Raw genomic sequence first — 18,254 nt, 5'->3', positions numbered from 1 at the left:
CAATGTTGTTAGCCGCTGACACAGCCTGGGCTCCCAGCGTAAAGGACTTCTCAGCCAGCTGTGCTGTGAGTCTGTCCTTTTGTGCTGGCAAGGTGTCTTTCTTGGAGGCCGCCCAGAGACTCGAACCCGGCACCAGATACGCCGCCATGGCGCTCTCGAGCCTAGGGATTCCCTTGGCAGCCCACTCACGTCCAGCCACTCTCGTGAATGGGGTGTACACTCTGGCCGGCGAACGCGCCGCCAGGGTTGTATCCCACGAGCCCTCGACATATTTCCCGAGAGAAGGCATAGCAGGAGCCATTGGCTCAGCTGCCTTTCTCGGTCGAGAGTAGGGGCCGCCCTCCATCATGTCGACCTCCACAGGGGGGGGAGCAGGGGGCAGCGCTATCTCAAGTCGATTCGCGGCTCTCTCAATGAGTTCGGGGAAGTCCGAACGCAGAGAGGCCGCTGCGAAGGACAGGGCTGCTGACGTAACAGAGCCCGTGTCGTCATCGCACAAGGAGCCATAAGACCTCTCACTCCCCAAAGGGAAGGGGGTCTTGAAGGTTGGCGTCAGAGGGTCGGATTGTTCCATTGGAACATCCATCTCTGCGTCCTTCTCCTTGTCATCCCCTGAGTCAGCACTGTCCGTCGACGCCTCTGAAGCAGAGGCGAGAAGAGACAGTACATCCTCTAGGGGGATATCCTCCCTAAAAAACGCCCAACGCTGCTTCCTCATCTTCATAGGAAGGAGGGCGCAGGAGGCGCAATTAGGGGGATTGCCGGTCCCTTCCTTGGCATGCTGCGGCCCCAAACACACGAAACAGAGGTCGTGGGGGTCCGCAGATGCCATGGAGGTACATCGGCACTGAGCCCTGAAAAGGGCTTTTGGGGGTGGAAAATCTCCTGGTGTGCTCATATTAGAAGACGTCGATGGCTGGCTCATCGACGGCGATTTCTTCCTGAGTCTTCTCTTCGTCTCTTCTTGGCTTCTTCAGTCTAGTCGTCCAGTCGCTGAAGATAATGGGAGGCTGATTGAGGGGAGGCATCCCCTCTTATAGGGACACCTGTGCTCCCATTGGCTGCAGGTGTGTGCATAATTTTGTTTCAGGCTGTTGCTGCCTTAGGGCAGAGGGTAAACCACTAGGAGCAGAGCTCCCCTATGGGGCGGAGCTCCACGATATAGAACTGTCTCACTGTTCTATCTGTGGTTTAGCCTCTCCACACAGGGACTGTTTACCCATGATAGGCTACAGTATGTGACTGACAGCTGTTGCCGCCAAAGTTTCAAACATCACAAAGCGAGAGCTCAATCAGAACTGTACTACACTCCCGACGACTGTAACGAAACTTTGGATTTCCAGAAAAATTTAACAAATATCTCTATGTCGCCGAAGAGAGGTTGTCACAGCCTACAAAACGACAGTATGGAGAAGAGAATTAAACAAATTTCAAGAGAAGGCAATATTGGTAAGTACAATTGTCACCACCTTGTATGTAGTTAGCAAGAAAACTCGACTTATTTAGCTTAGCTAGCAAGTTTTGCACAATTAATCAAATTGCTAAAAGTTTCTTACCTTATGTTGCGTTGTTGATGAAATGAAACAAAGTAGAATAGCGCGCGTGCATCAGCTATGACACAAATTACATAGCTATATGGCCCACTACTGTTACAATTTTAAGCAATACTCTAGTTACACTATACATACAAAAGTATGTGGACACCCCATCAAATTAGTGGATTTGGCTATTTCAGCCACACCCGTTGCTGACAGGTGTATAAAATTGAGCACACAGCCATGCAATCTCCATAGACAAACATTGGCAGTAGAATGGCCTTACTGAAGAACTCAGTGACAACGTGGCACTGTCATAGGATGACACCTTTCCAACAAGTCAGTTCGTCAATTTCTGCCCTGCTAGAGCTGCCCCAGTCAACTGTAAGTGCTGTTATTGTGAAGTGGAAACGTCTAGGAACAACAACGGCTCAGCCACCAAGTGGTAGGAGTGCGTAGCACGTAAAATCACCTGTTCTTGGTTGCAACACTCACTACTGAGTTCCAAACTGCCTCTGGAAGCAACATCGGCACAAAAACTGTTCCTCGGGAGCTTCATGAAATGGGTTTCTATAGCCGAGCAGCCGCACACAAGCCTAAGATCACCATGCGCATGTCAAGCGTCGGCTGGAGTGGTGTAAAGCTCGCTACCATTGGACTCTGAAGCAGTGGAAACATGTTCTCTGGAGTGATGAATCACACTTCACCATCTGGCAGTCTGACGGGCGAATCTGGGTTTGGTAGATGCCAGGAGAACGCTACCTGCCTGAATGCATAGTGCCAACTGTAAAGTTTGGTGGAGGAGGAATAATGGTCTGGGGCTGTTTTTCATGGTTCTGTCAGTAATTCTTGCCTCAATATATTTCATGATGTGTAACAACTTGTGGAATAATGTGCCAAATCTTGATTTAGTGCATTATTATAGGGTAAGCCGCCTCAATATTTGCAGCCATAGGTGATAATATCTTTCTAGTAGTGGAATAATTATAATGTTACAGTATGATTTAAATTGAGAAAGCTGATCCAAAAACCGCGCAGCCTTTCTTTCGATCCTATCAGTATCGACATTACAGTGGGGAAAAAAAGTATTTAGTCAGCCACCAATTGTGCAAGTTCTCCCACTTAAAAAGATGAGAGAGGCCTGTAATTTTCATCATAGGTACACGTCAACTATGACAGACAAAATGAGAAATGTTTTTCCAGAAAATCACATTGTAGGATTTGTAATGAATTTATTTGCAAACTATGGTGGAAAATAAGTATTTGGTCAATAACAAAAGTTTCTCAATACTTTGTTATATACCCTTTGTTGACAATGACACAGGTCAAACGTTTTCTGTAAGTCTTCACAAGGTTTTCACACACTGTTGCTGGTATTTTGGCCCATTCCTCCATGCAGATCTCCTCTAGAGCAGTGATGTTTTGGGGCTGTCGCTGGGCAACACAGACTTTCAACTCCCTCCAAAGATTTTCTATGGGGTTGAGATCTGGAGACTGGCTAGGCCACTCCAGGACCTTGAAATGCTTCTTACGAAGCCACTCCTTCGTTGCCCGGGCGGTGTGTTTGGGATCATTGTCATGCTGAAAGACCCAGCCACGTTTAATCTTCAATGCCCTTGCTGATAGAAGGAGGTTTTCACTCAAAATCTCACGATACATGGCCCCATTCATTCTTTCCTTTACATGGATCAGTCGTCCTGGTCCCTTTGCAGAAAAACAGCCCCAAAGCATGATGTTTCCACCCCCATGCTTCACAGTAGGTATGGTGTTCTTTGGATGCAACTCGGCATTCTTTGTCCTCCAAACACGACGAGTTGAGTTTTTATCAAAAAGTTATATTTTGGTTTCATCTGACCATATGACATTCTCCCAATCCTCTTCTGGATCATCCAAATGCACTCTAGCAAACTTCAGACGGGCCTGGACATGTACTGGCTTAAGCAGGGTGACACGTCTTGCACTGCAGGATTTGAGTCCCTGGCGGCGTAGTGTGTTACTGATGGTAGGCTTTGTTACTTTGGTCCCAGCTCTCTGCAGGTCATTCACTAGGTTCCCCCGTGTGGTTCTGGGATTTTTGCTCACCGTTCTTGTGATCATTTTGACCCCACGGGGTGAGATCTTGCGTGGAGCCCCAGATCGAGGGAGATTATCAGTGGTCTTGTATGTCTTCCATTTCCTAATAATTGCTCCCACAGTTGATTTCTTCCAACCAAGCTGCTTACCTATTGCAGATTCAGTCTTCCCAGCCTGGTGCAGGTCTACAATTTTGTTTCTGGTGTCCTTTGACAGCTCTTTGGTCTTGGCCATAGTGGAGTTTGGAGTGTGACTGTTTGAGGTTGTGGACAGGTGTCTTTTATACTGATAACAAGTTCAAACAGGTGCCATTAATACAGGTAACGAGTGGAGGACAGAGGAGCCTCTTAAAGAAGAAGTTACAGGTCTGTGAGAGCCAGAAATCTTGCTTGTTTGTAGGTGACCAAATACTTATTTTCCACCATAATTTGCAAATAAATTCATTAAAAATCCTACAATGTGATTTTCTGGATTTTCTTTTCTCAATTTGTCTGTCATAGTTGACGTGTACCTATGATGAAAATTACAGGCCTCTCTCATCTTTTTAAGTGGGAGAACTTGCACAATTAGGGCTGACTAAATACTTTTTTTCCCCACTGTATGTCTCAACGACGCACTTAGCGAACGTTCTCTCTGCGTGGTGTTTTGGGAAACGCATGCTACATCTTCGGCCATTGTAGGACAGATGCATCGTTAAAACACTCATAAGCTTAAGTTCCATCGCTATTGCGAAACCGGGCCCCATTCTGTTGTGTATGTAAATATCTTAACATTTGTTCCCTAACGCCCACACGATCAGACTGAGCATTTCAAGGGCCAAAGGATGCTCAGGGAAAGAAATTATTACAAATATATTTTGGAGTTATTTTCATTAAACACATACAGTGATTTATTAGACATACAGTGATGATTTAAAAAAGTAAATTACCAAGACTGCATGGCGGGATTTAAATGTAGTCGTTGTGCATAGTGCTGTATGGTTTCTTTAACTTTGCAGTCATTGGTTTTTCTTTGACATAAAGTGAAAAATCAGAGTCTCCGTTTCATTGTGTTACCGTGGAATTGCCCAGTAGTAAATGTTCTTCTTCTACTACTTCTATGAGTAGGTAAACAAACTGAAAGGGTGCATACAGGTATGACGGGTATAAAGCCAATGTTGGCGATTTACTGCCACCTGCAGTTATGGAATGTTTGCTCACGAGTATAATTCATTTTCGGATCCCTCCTGATGACCTGGATGGAATTATGTGATCCTTCCTTAACCAATAGGAAGTCCCACCCAGTTGACTACTTAAAAATGGTGAAAGTCCTCAATGGTGCCGCCCATGCTAAAATGGGGCTTTTGGGCACTAGATTCTAGGCTTGGGCGGTATACCGTATATACCATATACCGGGGTATTTGGAAAAAGCCATGGGATGGTTTTTCAATATCGTCAATACCTCAACTATTTATTAGAAATGTTTCAATAAATTATAGTATTTGTAGCTACTTTTTAAATTAACACCTGCAGTCAACTTGTGCAATATGTTAGGAGATAAAGCAAATTGCGCTATTCATTTCACCTGTCACATTATTTTACATTATGAAGCTTACTGTAGTTCCTCAGAACAGTTGAGCCAGTCACGTGTTTGTAAATAGCACAACGGGAGAAAGCTGAAAGCCGGTGAGTCCTTAGCGTTCTATATCTATCGGCGAGTCTCTGTTGTGCAGCGCACATGAGGTGATGAAGTTACGCTTCTATGCAATTCACTACTGAATGTTTGCCGTCAGATATCTTATAATGGCTTTCTGCCAGAAGTCAAAGAGCTCTGGATGAGTTATTTTTTCCCTGTGCTTCCTATTAGCGTTTGTAAAATGATAATATCTTTCTAGTAGTGGAATAGCATTTTTTTTTTCTCCTCGGTTCTTCTCCCCTCTGCGCCGTGTACATATGCTGCTCTTCCTTCAGAAAAGCATGCATCACAACTTTGTTCATTTGCACAATTTCTCTTATTTACTTTCGCTTGTAAATGTCTACACTCACCGAAAATGACATTCGATAGCTACTAGCTATGCTTGTATAACTTTATGGGCTGGATTTGTCTGTCTTTGCAATTAGTTTATGTTCGTTTTCGCTCATTAGCATTTAGCTAACAGCGTTTATGTGAAAAGACGACAATTTGGCGTCACGAAATGGATGATTGAGTCTGCCTGCAGAGCTTTCCAGTGAGGGTCTGCGAGGAAAACCAGAGGCGCATTTTATGAAGCGTGAGGGAAATTCCCGTCTGACCAAAAGACGACGAGGACCCGCCCAGACCAGACCCTTACTGTGAGCTGCCCAGGAGGAGACACATAATCCGCGAACAATTGAGGGACACGTAAACTGATTTTAGGAAGTCAATTTAAATGAATTTGTATAAAAATTATAATAAAACTTAACATAAAAATGAAGGAAATTATGTATGTGGTCTGGGACCACTGTAGTCTGGGACTACTAGAAAATAACATAGTCTCTGGGAGACTATAGTAGTCTGGGAAAACTGAGTCAAGGTAGAGAAGCCCCACCGACAGCTGTCAATAGGCATTTCTGGGAATTGTCTATGTGGTCTGGGACCACTGTAGTCTGGGACTACTGAGTGTGTTTGGATAATACGTTTTGATATATAACGTTATCTAGGGGTTCCGTCCACCACCGCCCAATCATAGTCTGGGACTACTAGTAATAGCACGAGGTGTTATTGAGCACAGGGTGTTGTTTTATATGTATAAGAAGTAGCAGCAAGTCTATAGGCATTTCTGGGAATTGTCTATGTGGTCTGGGACCACTCTACCATCGTTTCTGGGAGGCTAGAGAACCACCGTTGAAGATAGATATTATTATTATTTTTATATTATTATATTATTATTATTTTATTATTATAGATATGGTGCATAGGATGTAACGACGGAGAATCGTTGAAGATGCACATGGAGTGCTGTGGATGTGAATACCTAAGATTTATAACGTTATATAGGGATTCTGTGTGATGTGAAAGAGGTGCGTGTCTGAGTGAATACCCCAACCAGTTCTGTTTGCGCTGAGTTTTTAAAAAAATCTATAAAGTTATCTAGGGGTTCTGTCCACCACCGCCCGTCTATCTACAGGTAGTGAGCACTGACAGGAAAAGCCATTGAAAAGTTTGAGAGGGTAACAGCTGAGATGGGTAAGGGCTGTTTATTGATGCCCCCGGACACTGAGATTTCCTCGAGAACATGATATGTGTACGTATCGGGCTGGCTGCGCTGTGATCGTTGCTGGTGGTGATGTGAATACCTAAGTTGATTTATAATGTTCTATAAGTATTCTGTGTGATGTGAAGATATGAAAGGAGAGAGTACTATTACCGAATATGCTGTATGAATGTAAAATGGGTTACTAGAGATTTGATAAAGTAACAATGGAAACAAATTAAATAATATACAACTTGCATACCCACACGCAGACGTATGTAAGTGGTGTAAAAAGTATTCTGAGAAATGTTCAGAGTGGTCCCTTTATGGATTATTTGATAAAGATAAGGTTAAAGCATTGTATGACTGTCTAAAGGGCCTGGGAAGTAAAGTCTCAGACAAAGATTGGCACATATCCACTTTTGGTAAAAGTACAGGACCTGACTTACCCCTAACCAATAAAACTATAAACGCTTATGGGATTCCCCCCCCCCCCCCCAGCTGTTCAGGAGTCTTATGGCCTGGGGGTAGAAGCTGTTGAGAAGTCTTTTGGACCTAGACTTGGCACTCCGGTACCGCTTGCTGTGTGGTAGCAGAGAGAACAGTCTATGACTAGGGTGGCTGGAGTCTTTGACAATTTTGAGGGCCTTCCTCTGACACCGCCTGGTATAGGTCCTGGATGGCAGGAAGCTTTGCCCCAGTGATGTACTGGGCCGTACGCACTACCCTCTGTAGTGCCTTGCGGTCGGAGGCCAAGCAGTTGCCATACCAGGCGGTGATGCAACCAGTCAGGATGCTCTCGATGGTGCAGCTGTAGAATTTTTTGAGGATCTGAGGACCCATGCCAAATCTTTTTAGTCTCCTGAGGGGGAATAGGCTTTGTCGTGCCCTCTTCACGACTGTCTTGGTGTGTTTGGACCATGATAGTTCGTTGGTGATGTGGACACCAAGGAACTTGAAGCTCTCAACCTGTTCTACTACAGCCCCGTCGATGAGAATGGGGGCGTGCTCACTCCTCTTTTTTTTTTTTCCTGTAGTCCACAATCATCTCCTCTTGGTCACGTTGAGGGAGAGGTTGTTATCCTGGCACCACACGGCCAGGTCTCTGACCTCCTCCCTATAGGCTGTCTCATCGTTGTCGGTGATCAGGCCTACCACTGTTGTGTCGTCGGCAAACTTAATGATGGTGTTGGAGTGGTGCCTGGCCATGCAGTCATGGGTGAACAGGGAGTACAGGAGGGGACTGAGCACGCACCCCTGAGGGGCCCCCGTGTTGAGGATCAGTGTGGCAGATGTGTTGTTACCTACCCTTACCACCTGGGGGCGGCCCGTCAGGAAGTCCAGGATCCAGTTGCAGAGGGAGGTGTTTAGTCCCAGGATCCTTAGCTTAGTGATGAGGTTTGAGGGCACTATGGTGTTGAATGCTGAGCTGTAGTCAATGAATAGCATTCTCACGTAGGTGTTCCTCTTGTCCAGGTGGGAAAGGGCAGTGTGGAGTGCAATAGAGATTGCATCATCTGTGGATCTGTTGGGGTGGTATGCAAATTAGAGTGGGTCTAGGGTTTCTGGGATAATGGTGTTGATGTGAGCCATGACCAGCCTTTCAAAGCACTTCATGGCTACAGACGTCAGTGCTACGGGTTGGTAGTCATTTAGGCAGGTTATCTTAGTGTCCTTGGGCACGGGGACTATGGTGGTCTGCTTGAAACATGTTGGAATTACAGACTCAGTCAGGGACATGTTGAAAATGTCAGTGAAGACACTTGCCAGTTGGTCAGCACATGCTCGGAGTACACGTCCTGGTAATCCGTCTGGCCCTGCGGCCTTGTGAATGTTGACCTGCTTAAAAGTCTTACTCACATCGGCTACGGAGAGCGTGATCACATAGTCATCCGGAACAGCTGGTGCTCTCATGCATGCTTCAGTGTTGCTTGCCTCGAAGCGAGCATAGAAGTGGTTTAGCTCGTCTGGAAGTCTTGTGTCACTGGGCAGCTTCCCTTTGTAGTCTGTAATAGTTTTCAAGCCCTGCCACATCCGACGAGCGTCAGAGCCGGTGTAGTACGATTCAATCTTAGTCCTGTATTGACTCTTTGCCTGTTTGATGGTTCGTCGGAGGGCATAGCGGGATTTCTTATAAGCGTCCGGGTTAGAGTCCGGCTCCTTGAAAGCGGCAGCTCTACTCTTTAGCTCAGTGCGGATGTTGCCTGTAATCCATGGCTTCTGGTTGGGGTATGTACGTACGGTCACTGTGGGGATGACATCATCGATGCACTTATTGATGAAGCCAGTGACTGATGTGGTGTACTCCTCAATGCTATCTGAAGAATCCCGGAACATGTTCCAGTCTGTGCCAGAAAAACAGTCCTGTAGCTTAGCATCTGCGTCATCTGACCACTTTTTTGTTAACCGAGTCACTGGTGCTTCCTGCTTTAGTTTTTGCTTATAAGCAGGAATCAGGAGGATATAATTATGGTCAGATTTGCCAAATGGAGGGTGAGGGAGGGCTTTGTACGCGTCTCTGTGTGTGGAGTAAAGGTGGTCTAGAGTTTTTTTTTTTCCTCTGGTTGCACATTTAACATGCTGGTAGAAATTAGGTAGAACAGATTTAAGTTTCCCTGCATTAAAGTCCCCAGCCACTAGGAGCGCTGCCTCTGGATGAGCGTTTTCCTGTTCAATTATGGCCTTATACAGCTCATTCAGTGCAATCTTAATGCCAGCATTGGTTAGTGGTGGTAAATAGACAGCTATGAAAAATATAGATGAAAACCCTCTTGGTAAATAGTGTGGTCTACAGCTTATCATAAGATACTCTACCTCAGGCGAGCAAAACCTCAAGACTTCCTTAGTATTTGATTTTGTGCCCCAGCTGTTGTTTACAAATATACACAGACCGCCACCCCTTGTCTTACCGGAGTCAGCCGTTCTATCCTGCCGATGTAGTGTATAGCCCGCTAGCTGTATGTTGTCCATGTCGTCGTTCAGCCACGACTCGGTGAAACATAAGATATTACAGTTTTTAATGTCCCGTTGGTAGGAAAACCGTAATCTTAGGTCATCCAATTTATTCTCAAATGATTGAACATTGGCTAATAGGATTGATGGAAGAGGCAGTTTACTCGCTTGCTGTCGGATCCTTACAAGGCACCCCGACCTACGTCCATGATATCTCTGTCTCTTTCTCATGCGAATGACAGGGATTTGGGCCTTGTCGGGTGTCTGTAGGATATCCTTCGCGTCTGACTTGTTGAAGAAAAAATCTTCGTCCAATACGAGGTGAGTAATCGCTGTCCTGATATCCAGAAGCTATTTTTGGTTATAAGAGACAATGGCAGAAACATTATGTACAGAATAAATTACAAATAACGCGGAAAAACACATATAATAGTACAATTGGTTAGAGGGCTGTAAAACGGCAGCCATTTTCTGCTAGCTCAGTTATAATACATGTTGATACATGTATGATACATGTTGATCCCAGAAAGAAACTCTAGTCTCGAGAGCTACCTTAAAAAGGAAGCTCCCTCCAAAGTTTATATTTTCCCTTCTGAATTGGCCGATGTATTTTATAAATTTGGCTCATTACATGTTAATCTTAAAATAATATACATTATTAAGTGTGAAGCAGAAAGTGAATATCCAACAGAAATTGGTTATACATATGTAGAGTAACATTGTTAGGGTAGACTAAAATGAAAACTATGCCTTCCAATATGGAGAAAGTTATCATGTTTGTTTTAAACCTTTACAATAGGGTTAAAAGCGGAAAATTGTTTGAGAGTGATCCGTGTATATTAGCAGTAGTGATTGAGAGGGTCTTCCTATTGGGAAGAAAAGGAGAGTCCTAGTTGAAGGAAACAGATATGGAGACTAGTGAAAGTAACAAAGTGAATGGTAATATTAGTGGCTTTCAGATAGCGCTCTAATAATGCAGTCTTAGTAATTTGAAGAGTAAATGTTTCAATACAAGGTCACATGACGAACAGAGGGATTGAGCCTGGGACTGATATTAAATTAGAGGCTGCCATCTGTTGTTTGGTTGAAGATAAGCTTCCTGTGGACAAATAGATAAGCCGCCAGTGAAAGTGAGTGGTACTCACTGAACTCAAACAGGCTGTAAGGGACACAGTGGGACATTTCTGGACAGTGGTATGAATAATTGAATAAGAGGCATTTTTGACAATTTCAAATTATTATTACTCAATTCTATAGTTTGGGTAACACCAGTGATTCAACTAAAAAGGTAATGTCATAAAAAAAAAAAATCTGTTTCCATTACGTGGAACTGTGTCCAAAATTGAAGTAGATCCAAGTAAATGTTTTTAGTACCGAATATTGAGCTGATAAGCCAGCACCAACTTGTTGAAGGACCTAGCAGATTTGTTAAACAACCGGTTTCATATTTTGACTAGTTGATGTCACATGGACCATCAGAACAGAACATATGTCAATCCAACAGGTCAAAATGATAAGATTACAAGAAAGGGGCTCTGGGATTGTTTACTTTAGAAGGTGCCTATTCCGCTTAATGGGACACTGTATCATCTGATGTGTCTGAAGTATGATTCTGGATATGCATGGTTTTATGAAGACTTCCTGCCCAAGATGCAGTAAGCTTGATTAAGATTAAGAATTTTTAGGACTGATTTAAGATGTAGCATAGTGAAAACGAAGTACATGTTTATTTTCTTTCTTCCGGGACTGATGGAATGTCCACTACCAAGTTTTCTGATGAGTTTACCAATGGTTCTGTATCTCTCCCTTTGAAAGGCTTCCTGAGGTAGGTGCCTTAGGAGAGCAGTTAGTGAGACTGTGTACTATACAGTATAGAGGTACCTGGATCCGGCTGTTAAGGGAGCTCCCAATTTAAGCCTGGCCATTGTGTTTGTTTTTACCCTACGTTTTACCACACACGCCAGCACCCACACACATCCCACCTGTTAATGAATATTTGTTAGTGGTGTTAATACTGTGTTTGATTTATTGTGTGGGGTCTTTTTATTTGTTGTTTTTTTGTGGGTTTTTCACGGGTTAGAAAGGATCCAGCTTAAAGGGCACACAAATAACATTTTCTGAAGTATCTATTGTCAGAGTTGTGGTTGTACACGTAAATTCTCCTGATAAGAAATGTACTGAAAAACCCAATGTAAACCTGGTACGTGTTTGAAATATCTTTAAATCATGAGTCTGAAGTACAGGGAAAGAAACACTCACGTAATGGGGTTGAATGACCTCTGACCTCTGTTCTGACTTTCTGGTGGGGCCTGATCACCCTCACTGGAAAGGCTAGAGACATTGGGTGAGATTTAAATGTAATATGTAAACACTGATAATTAGGAAGAAGTTTATAATTTATCAATAGTCCTATGTGTGATTCGGACCACGAGTAGGAGAGGGAGAGCGTTGCCCATGAATGAGGGACACCTGTCTCTAGTCTATTTCACTATTTCTTGAATTACCTTATGGGATACAATTATTTCCTTATGGAGTTATCAAGGGTTGTAATTCTAATTGTATTTGTTATTCTGATTCGTTTATTATTTTATTTAACCGCCAGTGTTTTATTTTATTTGTTTGGGACGCATGAATCACGATGTGAGTCATGTGTCCAAAGGTGGAATTACCAGTCCCCTGGGGCCCTTTGGTAAATATGCAAATTGATTTTGTTCACTGCCTGTAAAAGGAAAAAATATGTGTTGATAATGGTTGACAGTTACTCCAAATGGATTGAAGTTTTCCCCAGGTCAAACACTTTCTTACAAATAGCTAGTAATGTCTCTGTACTACAGAATGTATCAGATTGTTGGGTTTGTGGATTGTTACCAGACAGTGCTGAAACAATGCCATGTGGACCAAAGCAGGTAACCTTACAGACAGAGAGCTTGATTGGGTAAAGGATAAGATGTTTTATATGAAGAAGTGTATTGCGTTTTTTAATTTTTTTTATTAAGTGTTTTTTTGCTTCAATACAAATCTCGCCAGATTGGGTCTGCTGGATGGTCGGGATTACTCCCTAAGGATTAGCCCTCAGACTCCCTGACCCTGTAACTCTGCGGTGAGGTCACAATGTGACAATTTCCAAAAATTGTTTCAACAGTGTTGTTATTCTCTTTGACATTTGTCTTAGAAATGTGTATTTAGAATATTGGTAGTAGTAATAATTTGTCATACAGTAAATCGTTTATCTGGATTTCCTGAATCAGAAATGCCCTAAACTAAACTATTGCTCTGGTCTGTCCTCTCTCAAGGTTATGGCAAAGGTGACCACAGATGGTATCTATATTCATGGAAGGGATCATTCGACCGAGAACAGTGTCAGCCTCACCACCTCTAACCGGCTGAAGTAATGGCGATAGTGTTCACTATGGCCTGGCGTTCACCACTTTTACCTGAGACCTGAGTCCGAGCCAGGAACCTGTGCACAGCATCCAGTCGAAGCTATCAACTGCCTTTTCTCTCAGGAGTGCGACATGAGTCCATGTGAAGTGAACATGGAGAGAGATCCCATCCAAACTCCTCTCATGCTGCTGGTGTACTGGTCGGAAAATGGACAAGACATAATGGACCGTAAAGGGTGGTGGTGGTGGCTCAGGTGAGAGATTCGTCTGCTTGGGAAAATCAGATTATTCCCCAGATATTTAAATCAGGACATTATCAAGGACCATCCACTTTGAACATGTGCCATTGGGAGGACGAACTGAAACACTATCTGAAGAAGAAAATGAATACGCCAGAAGAATGAGTGCCGGGAAGGAGGGGGGTGGTCAACCGTGCCCGTACTTTATTTAGGCTTGTCCAAAATTGTTTATTTGGGGTATCAGGTTGATTGTGGAGGTCTGCACACTGCGAAATGTATAGTAATTTAGACAAAAAATGCATTGAGATCCCAATCTGTCATTAACATGCCACTCGCGACAAAAGCTCCAGCTGAACTGTCATTGCCAGAATCCATGAATGAAATTGTGTAATGAAGCATATGTGTAACTGTATGAAGCAAAGATCTTAAGTTAAAACATTCTACTGCAATGGTTTTACAAGTAAGGGCTATGGAATAACGATCAGTTACTAGTTGGATTGTACAACCCAGAATGAAGGGTTTGAAGGTGTCTGTGGTTTTATGCGTTGATTTTGTTTACTTATAATGATGTATTTTGATAGAACCTCCTTTGATAGAAGCTATAATCTGATGCTTACCTTAAAATTGAACGAGAGGAAAATGTTGTTGTCTGAAGAGATTGCATTGAATTGTACACATCATCTCCTCTCCCTCTATCTTGGTTCGTGCAGGTGACTGTGACCAATTGGCAGTACGCCCAGAATATTGTTCTGGGAACAAAAGGGATATCTCAGTTTCAAGGTCTCAGCTTGGAGAGAAGAAGCTTTGTGAGGTATTGGTCGGTCACATGCAGGAACCAAATGTTAATGATTCATTAATTATGAATAATGAATAAGCTAAATTGTGCAAATATATCTGTGTAAGCAGTATATAAGATAACTAATGGGACTGCCCCGGCAGAGCTCCCGACCGATGTGTACTATGGTGCATTAAGTTTGTTGGAACCTCTCCAGTTTGCTGATAATAAAGAATGATTCATTTAAGTTTGACTTTGAGTCCCTGGTGGTAATTTCCACGACAGTCCACACTCACCGAAAATGACATTCGATAGCTACTAGCTATGCTTGTATAACTTTATTAGCAGGATTTGCCTGTCTTTGCAATTAGTTTGTTAGTTTTCGCTCATTAGCATTTAGCTAACAGCGTTACACTGAACAAAAATATAAACACATCATGTAAAGTGTTGTTTCATGAGCTGAAATAAAAGATCCCAGAAATGTTCCATATGCACAAAAAACGTATTTCTCTAAAATATTGTGCACAAATTTGTTGACATCCCTGTTAGTGAGCATTTATCCTTTGCCATGATAAACCATCCACCTGACAGGTGTGGCATATCAAGAAGCTGATTAAACAGCATGACCGTTGCACCGGTGCACCTTGTGCTGGGGACAATAAAAGGCCACTCTAAAATGTGCAGTTTTGTCACACAACACAATGCCACAGATGTCTCAAGTTTTGAGGGATCGTGCAATTGGCATGCTGACTGCTTGAATGTCCACCAGAGCTGTTGCCAGATAATTGAATGTTAATTTCTCTACCATAAGCCGCCTCCAACGTCATTTTAAAGATTTTGACCGCACATCCAATTGGCCGCACAACCCTCAACCACGTGTATGGCGTCGTGTGGGCGAGCGGTTTGCTGATGTCAACGTTGTGAACAGAGTGCCCCATGGTGGCGGTGGGGTTATGGTATGGGCAGGCATAAGCTACAAACAACACATTTTATCTATAGCAATATGACTGCACAGAGATACCGTGAAGAGATCCTCAGGCCCATTGTTGTGCCATTCATCCGCCGTCATCACCTCATGTTTTAGCATGATAATGCACGGCCCCATGTCGCGAAGATCTGTACACAATTCCTGGAAGCTGAAAATGTGCGTACTCACAAGACATGTCACCCATTGAGAATGTTTGGGATGCTCTGGATCGGCATGTACTACAGCGTGTTTCAGTTCCTGCCTATATCTATGCGAAGGAGATGTGTCGCGCTGCATGAGGCAAATGGTGTTCACACAAGATACTGACTGGTTTTCTGTTCCACGGCCCTACTTTTTTGGTTGTTGTGACCAACCAATGCACATCTGTATTCCCAGTCATGTGAAATCCATAGATTAGGGCCTAATTTATTTATTTAAATGGACTAATTTCCTTATATGAACTTGAATTCAGTAACATTTTTGAAATTGTTGCATGTTGGGTTTATATTTTTGTTCAGTATAGTTTGTGCTAATTTTGTTAGCATTTTTGTAAAAAAGGCCCAATGGGCTTTTCTTGCATTTTAACGTCCCCTTGTGTGCTATGCTGGTAATACTGTGGGATGAGAGAAGGACGGTATGATGATATGTCAATCTGAATACCGCCCAAGCCTGCTAGAGTCCTCTATCTATCTCTATGGTGGAAATGGAAACTTACTTCCACATCCTTTCTCTGCAGCGACAGGGAAAGCTAAATTTGTGTGCCTTCTTGAAGAACAGAGCAATGACTGGGAGGTAGTTCCCGAACCGATCACCAGGTGGTGCAATGTGCAAACACAACAAAGCGAGTTTGAAGTAGGCATCTGACTTTCATCCCATCCCTCAAATGTGTGTGTCCAATGGCTGTGATGAATGACTACTTGATAGACTGACTGACAGACATCGCTACCGGTCAGAAGTTTTAGAACACCTACTCATTCAAGGGGTTTTCTTTATTTTTACTATTTTCTACATTGTAGAATAATAGTGAAGACATCAAAACTATGAAATAACACATATGAAATCATGTAGTTATATGCTGAGCACTTGTTGGCTGCTTGTCCTTCACTCTAGGGCGGCAGGTAGCTTAGTGGTTAAGAGCGTTGTACCAGTAACCGAAAGGTCGCTGGTTCTAATCCCCAAGCCGACTAGGTGAAAAATCTGTCGATGTGCCCTTGAGCAAGGCACTTAACCCTAATTGCTCCTGTAAGTCGCTCTGGATAAGAGCGTCTGCTAAATGACCAATTTTTATTTTATTTTTTATTTACTCTGCGGTCCGACTCATCCCTAACTATCTCAATTTGGTTGAGGTCGGGGGATTGTGGAGGCCAGGTCATCTGATGCAGCACTCCATCATGCTCCTTCTTGGTAAAATAGCCCTTACACAGCCTGGAGGTGTGTTGGGTCATTGTCCTGTTGAAAAACAAATGATAGCCCATTAAGCCCAAACCAGGTGGGATGGCGTATCGCTGCAGAATGGTGTGGTAGTCATGCTGGTTAAGTGTGCCTTGAATTCTAAATGAATCACAGACAGTGTCACCAGCAAAGCACCCCCACACCATAACACTTCCTCCTCCATGCGTTACGGTGGGAAATACACATGCAGAGATCATCCGTTCACCCTCACCGTGTCTCACAAAGACACTGCGGTTGGAACCAAAAATCTCCAGTTTGGACAAATGTCAACCGGTCTAATGTTTTTTTCTCTCTTTTTATTTGTCTTTCATCATCTTTTTTTCATGTTTTTCATTTTCATTTTTTTGGGGGTGTAGATCAGCTTTAAGATTGCAGTTAGATTGTAACTTCCATCAATGTAATTGTCTGCATCACTTCCAATCCCCCATATGTTTTATTTTCTCGCAAATATATATATATATACAGTGGGGAGAACAAGTATTTGATACACTGCCGATTTTGTAGGTTTTCCTACTTACAAAGCATGTAGAGGTCTGTAGTTTTTATTATAGGTACACTTCAACTGTGAGAGACGGAATCTAAAACAAAAATCCAGAAAATCACATTGTATGATTTTTAAGTAATTAATTTGCATTTTATTGTATGACATAAGTATTTGATACATCAGAAAAGCAGAACTTAATATTTGGTACAGAAACCTTTGTTTGCAATTAAAGAGATAATACGTTTCCTGTAGGTCTTGACCAGGTTTGCACACACTGCAGCAGGGATTTTGGCCCACTCCTCCATACAGACCTTCTCCAGATCCTTCAGGTTTCGGGGCTGTCGCTGGGCAATACGGACTTTCAGCTCCCTCCAAAGATTTTCTATTGGGTTCAGGTCTGGAGACTGGCTAGGCCACTCCAGGACCTTGAGATGCTTCTTACGGAGCCACTCCTTAGTTGCCCTGGCTGTGTGTTTCGGGTCGTTGTCATGCTGGAAGACCCAGCCACGACCCATCTTCAATGCTCTTACTGAGGGAAGGAGGTTGTTGGCCAAGATCTCGCGATACATGGCCCCATCCATCCTCCCCTCAATACGGTGCAGTCGTCCTAGCCCCTTTGCAGAAAAGCATCCCCAAAGAATGATGTTTCCACCTCCATGCTTCACGGTTGGGATGGTGTTCTTGGGGTTGTACTCATCCTTCTTCTTCCTCCAAACACGGCGAGTGGAGTTTAGACCAAAAAGCTATATTTTTGTCTCATCAGACCACATTACCTTCTCCCATTCCTCCTCTGGATCATCCAGATGGTCATTGGCAAACTTCAGACGGGCCTGGACATGCGCTGGCTTGAGCAGGGGGACCTTGTGTGCACTGCAGGATTTTAATCCATGACGGCGTAGTATGTTACTAATGGTTTTCTTTGAGACTGTGGTCCCAGCTCTCTTCAGGTCATTGACCAGGTCCTGCCGTGTAGTTCTGGGCTGATCCCTCACCTTCCTCATGATCATTGATGCCCCACGAGGTGAGATCTTGCATGGAGCCCCAGACCGAGGGTGATTGACCGTCATCTTGAACTTCTTCCATTTTCTAATAATTGCGCCAATAGTTGTTGCCTTCTCACCAAGCTGCTTGCTGATTGTCCTGTAGCCCATCCCAGCCTTGTGCAGGTCTACAATTGTATCCCTGATGTCCTTACACAGCTCTC

At 43.5% G+C, this 18,254-nt stretch overlaps 1 protein-coding gene across 1 annotated transcript in view; it reads left to right on the top strand.

Annotated features, from left to right (window-relative positions):
• Positions 1-1,364: 1,364 nt before the first annotated feature.
• The window catches only part of LOC311099388 (deoxycytidine kinase-like), a gene marked incomplete at both ends in the record, with an annotated part of 29,493 nt that continues 12,603 nt past the window's right edge, over positions 1,365-18,254 (top strand). Inside the window, 2 exons of the mRNA XM_084140089.1 lie at positions 1,365-1,449; positions 15,851-15,966. Coding sequence (XP_083996215.1) covers positions 1,365-1,449; positions 15,851-15,966 — 201 coding nt within the window. The remainder of the gene's footprint in view (positions 1,450-15,850; positions 15,967-18,254) is intronic.

The sequence above is a fragment of the Coregonus lavaretus genome (genome assembly GCF_964263955.1).
Source record: "Coregonus lavaretus genome assembly, chromosome: 24".
Classification (NCBI taxonomy): domain Eukaryota; kingdom Metazoa; phylum Chordata; class Actinopteri; order Salmoniformes; family Salmonidae; genus Coregonus; species Coregonus lavaretus.
The sequence above is the reverse complement of the archived record's forward strand: the minus strand, read 5'-3'. Positions and strand labels throughout refer to the sequence as shown.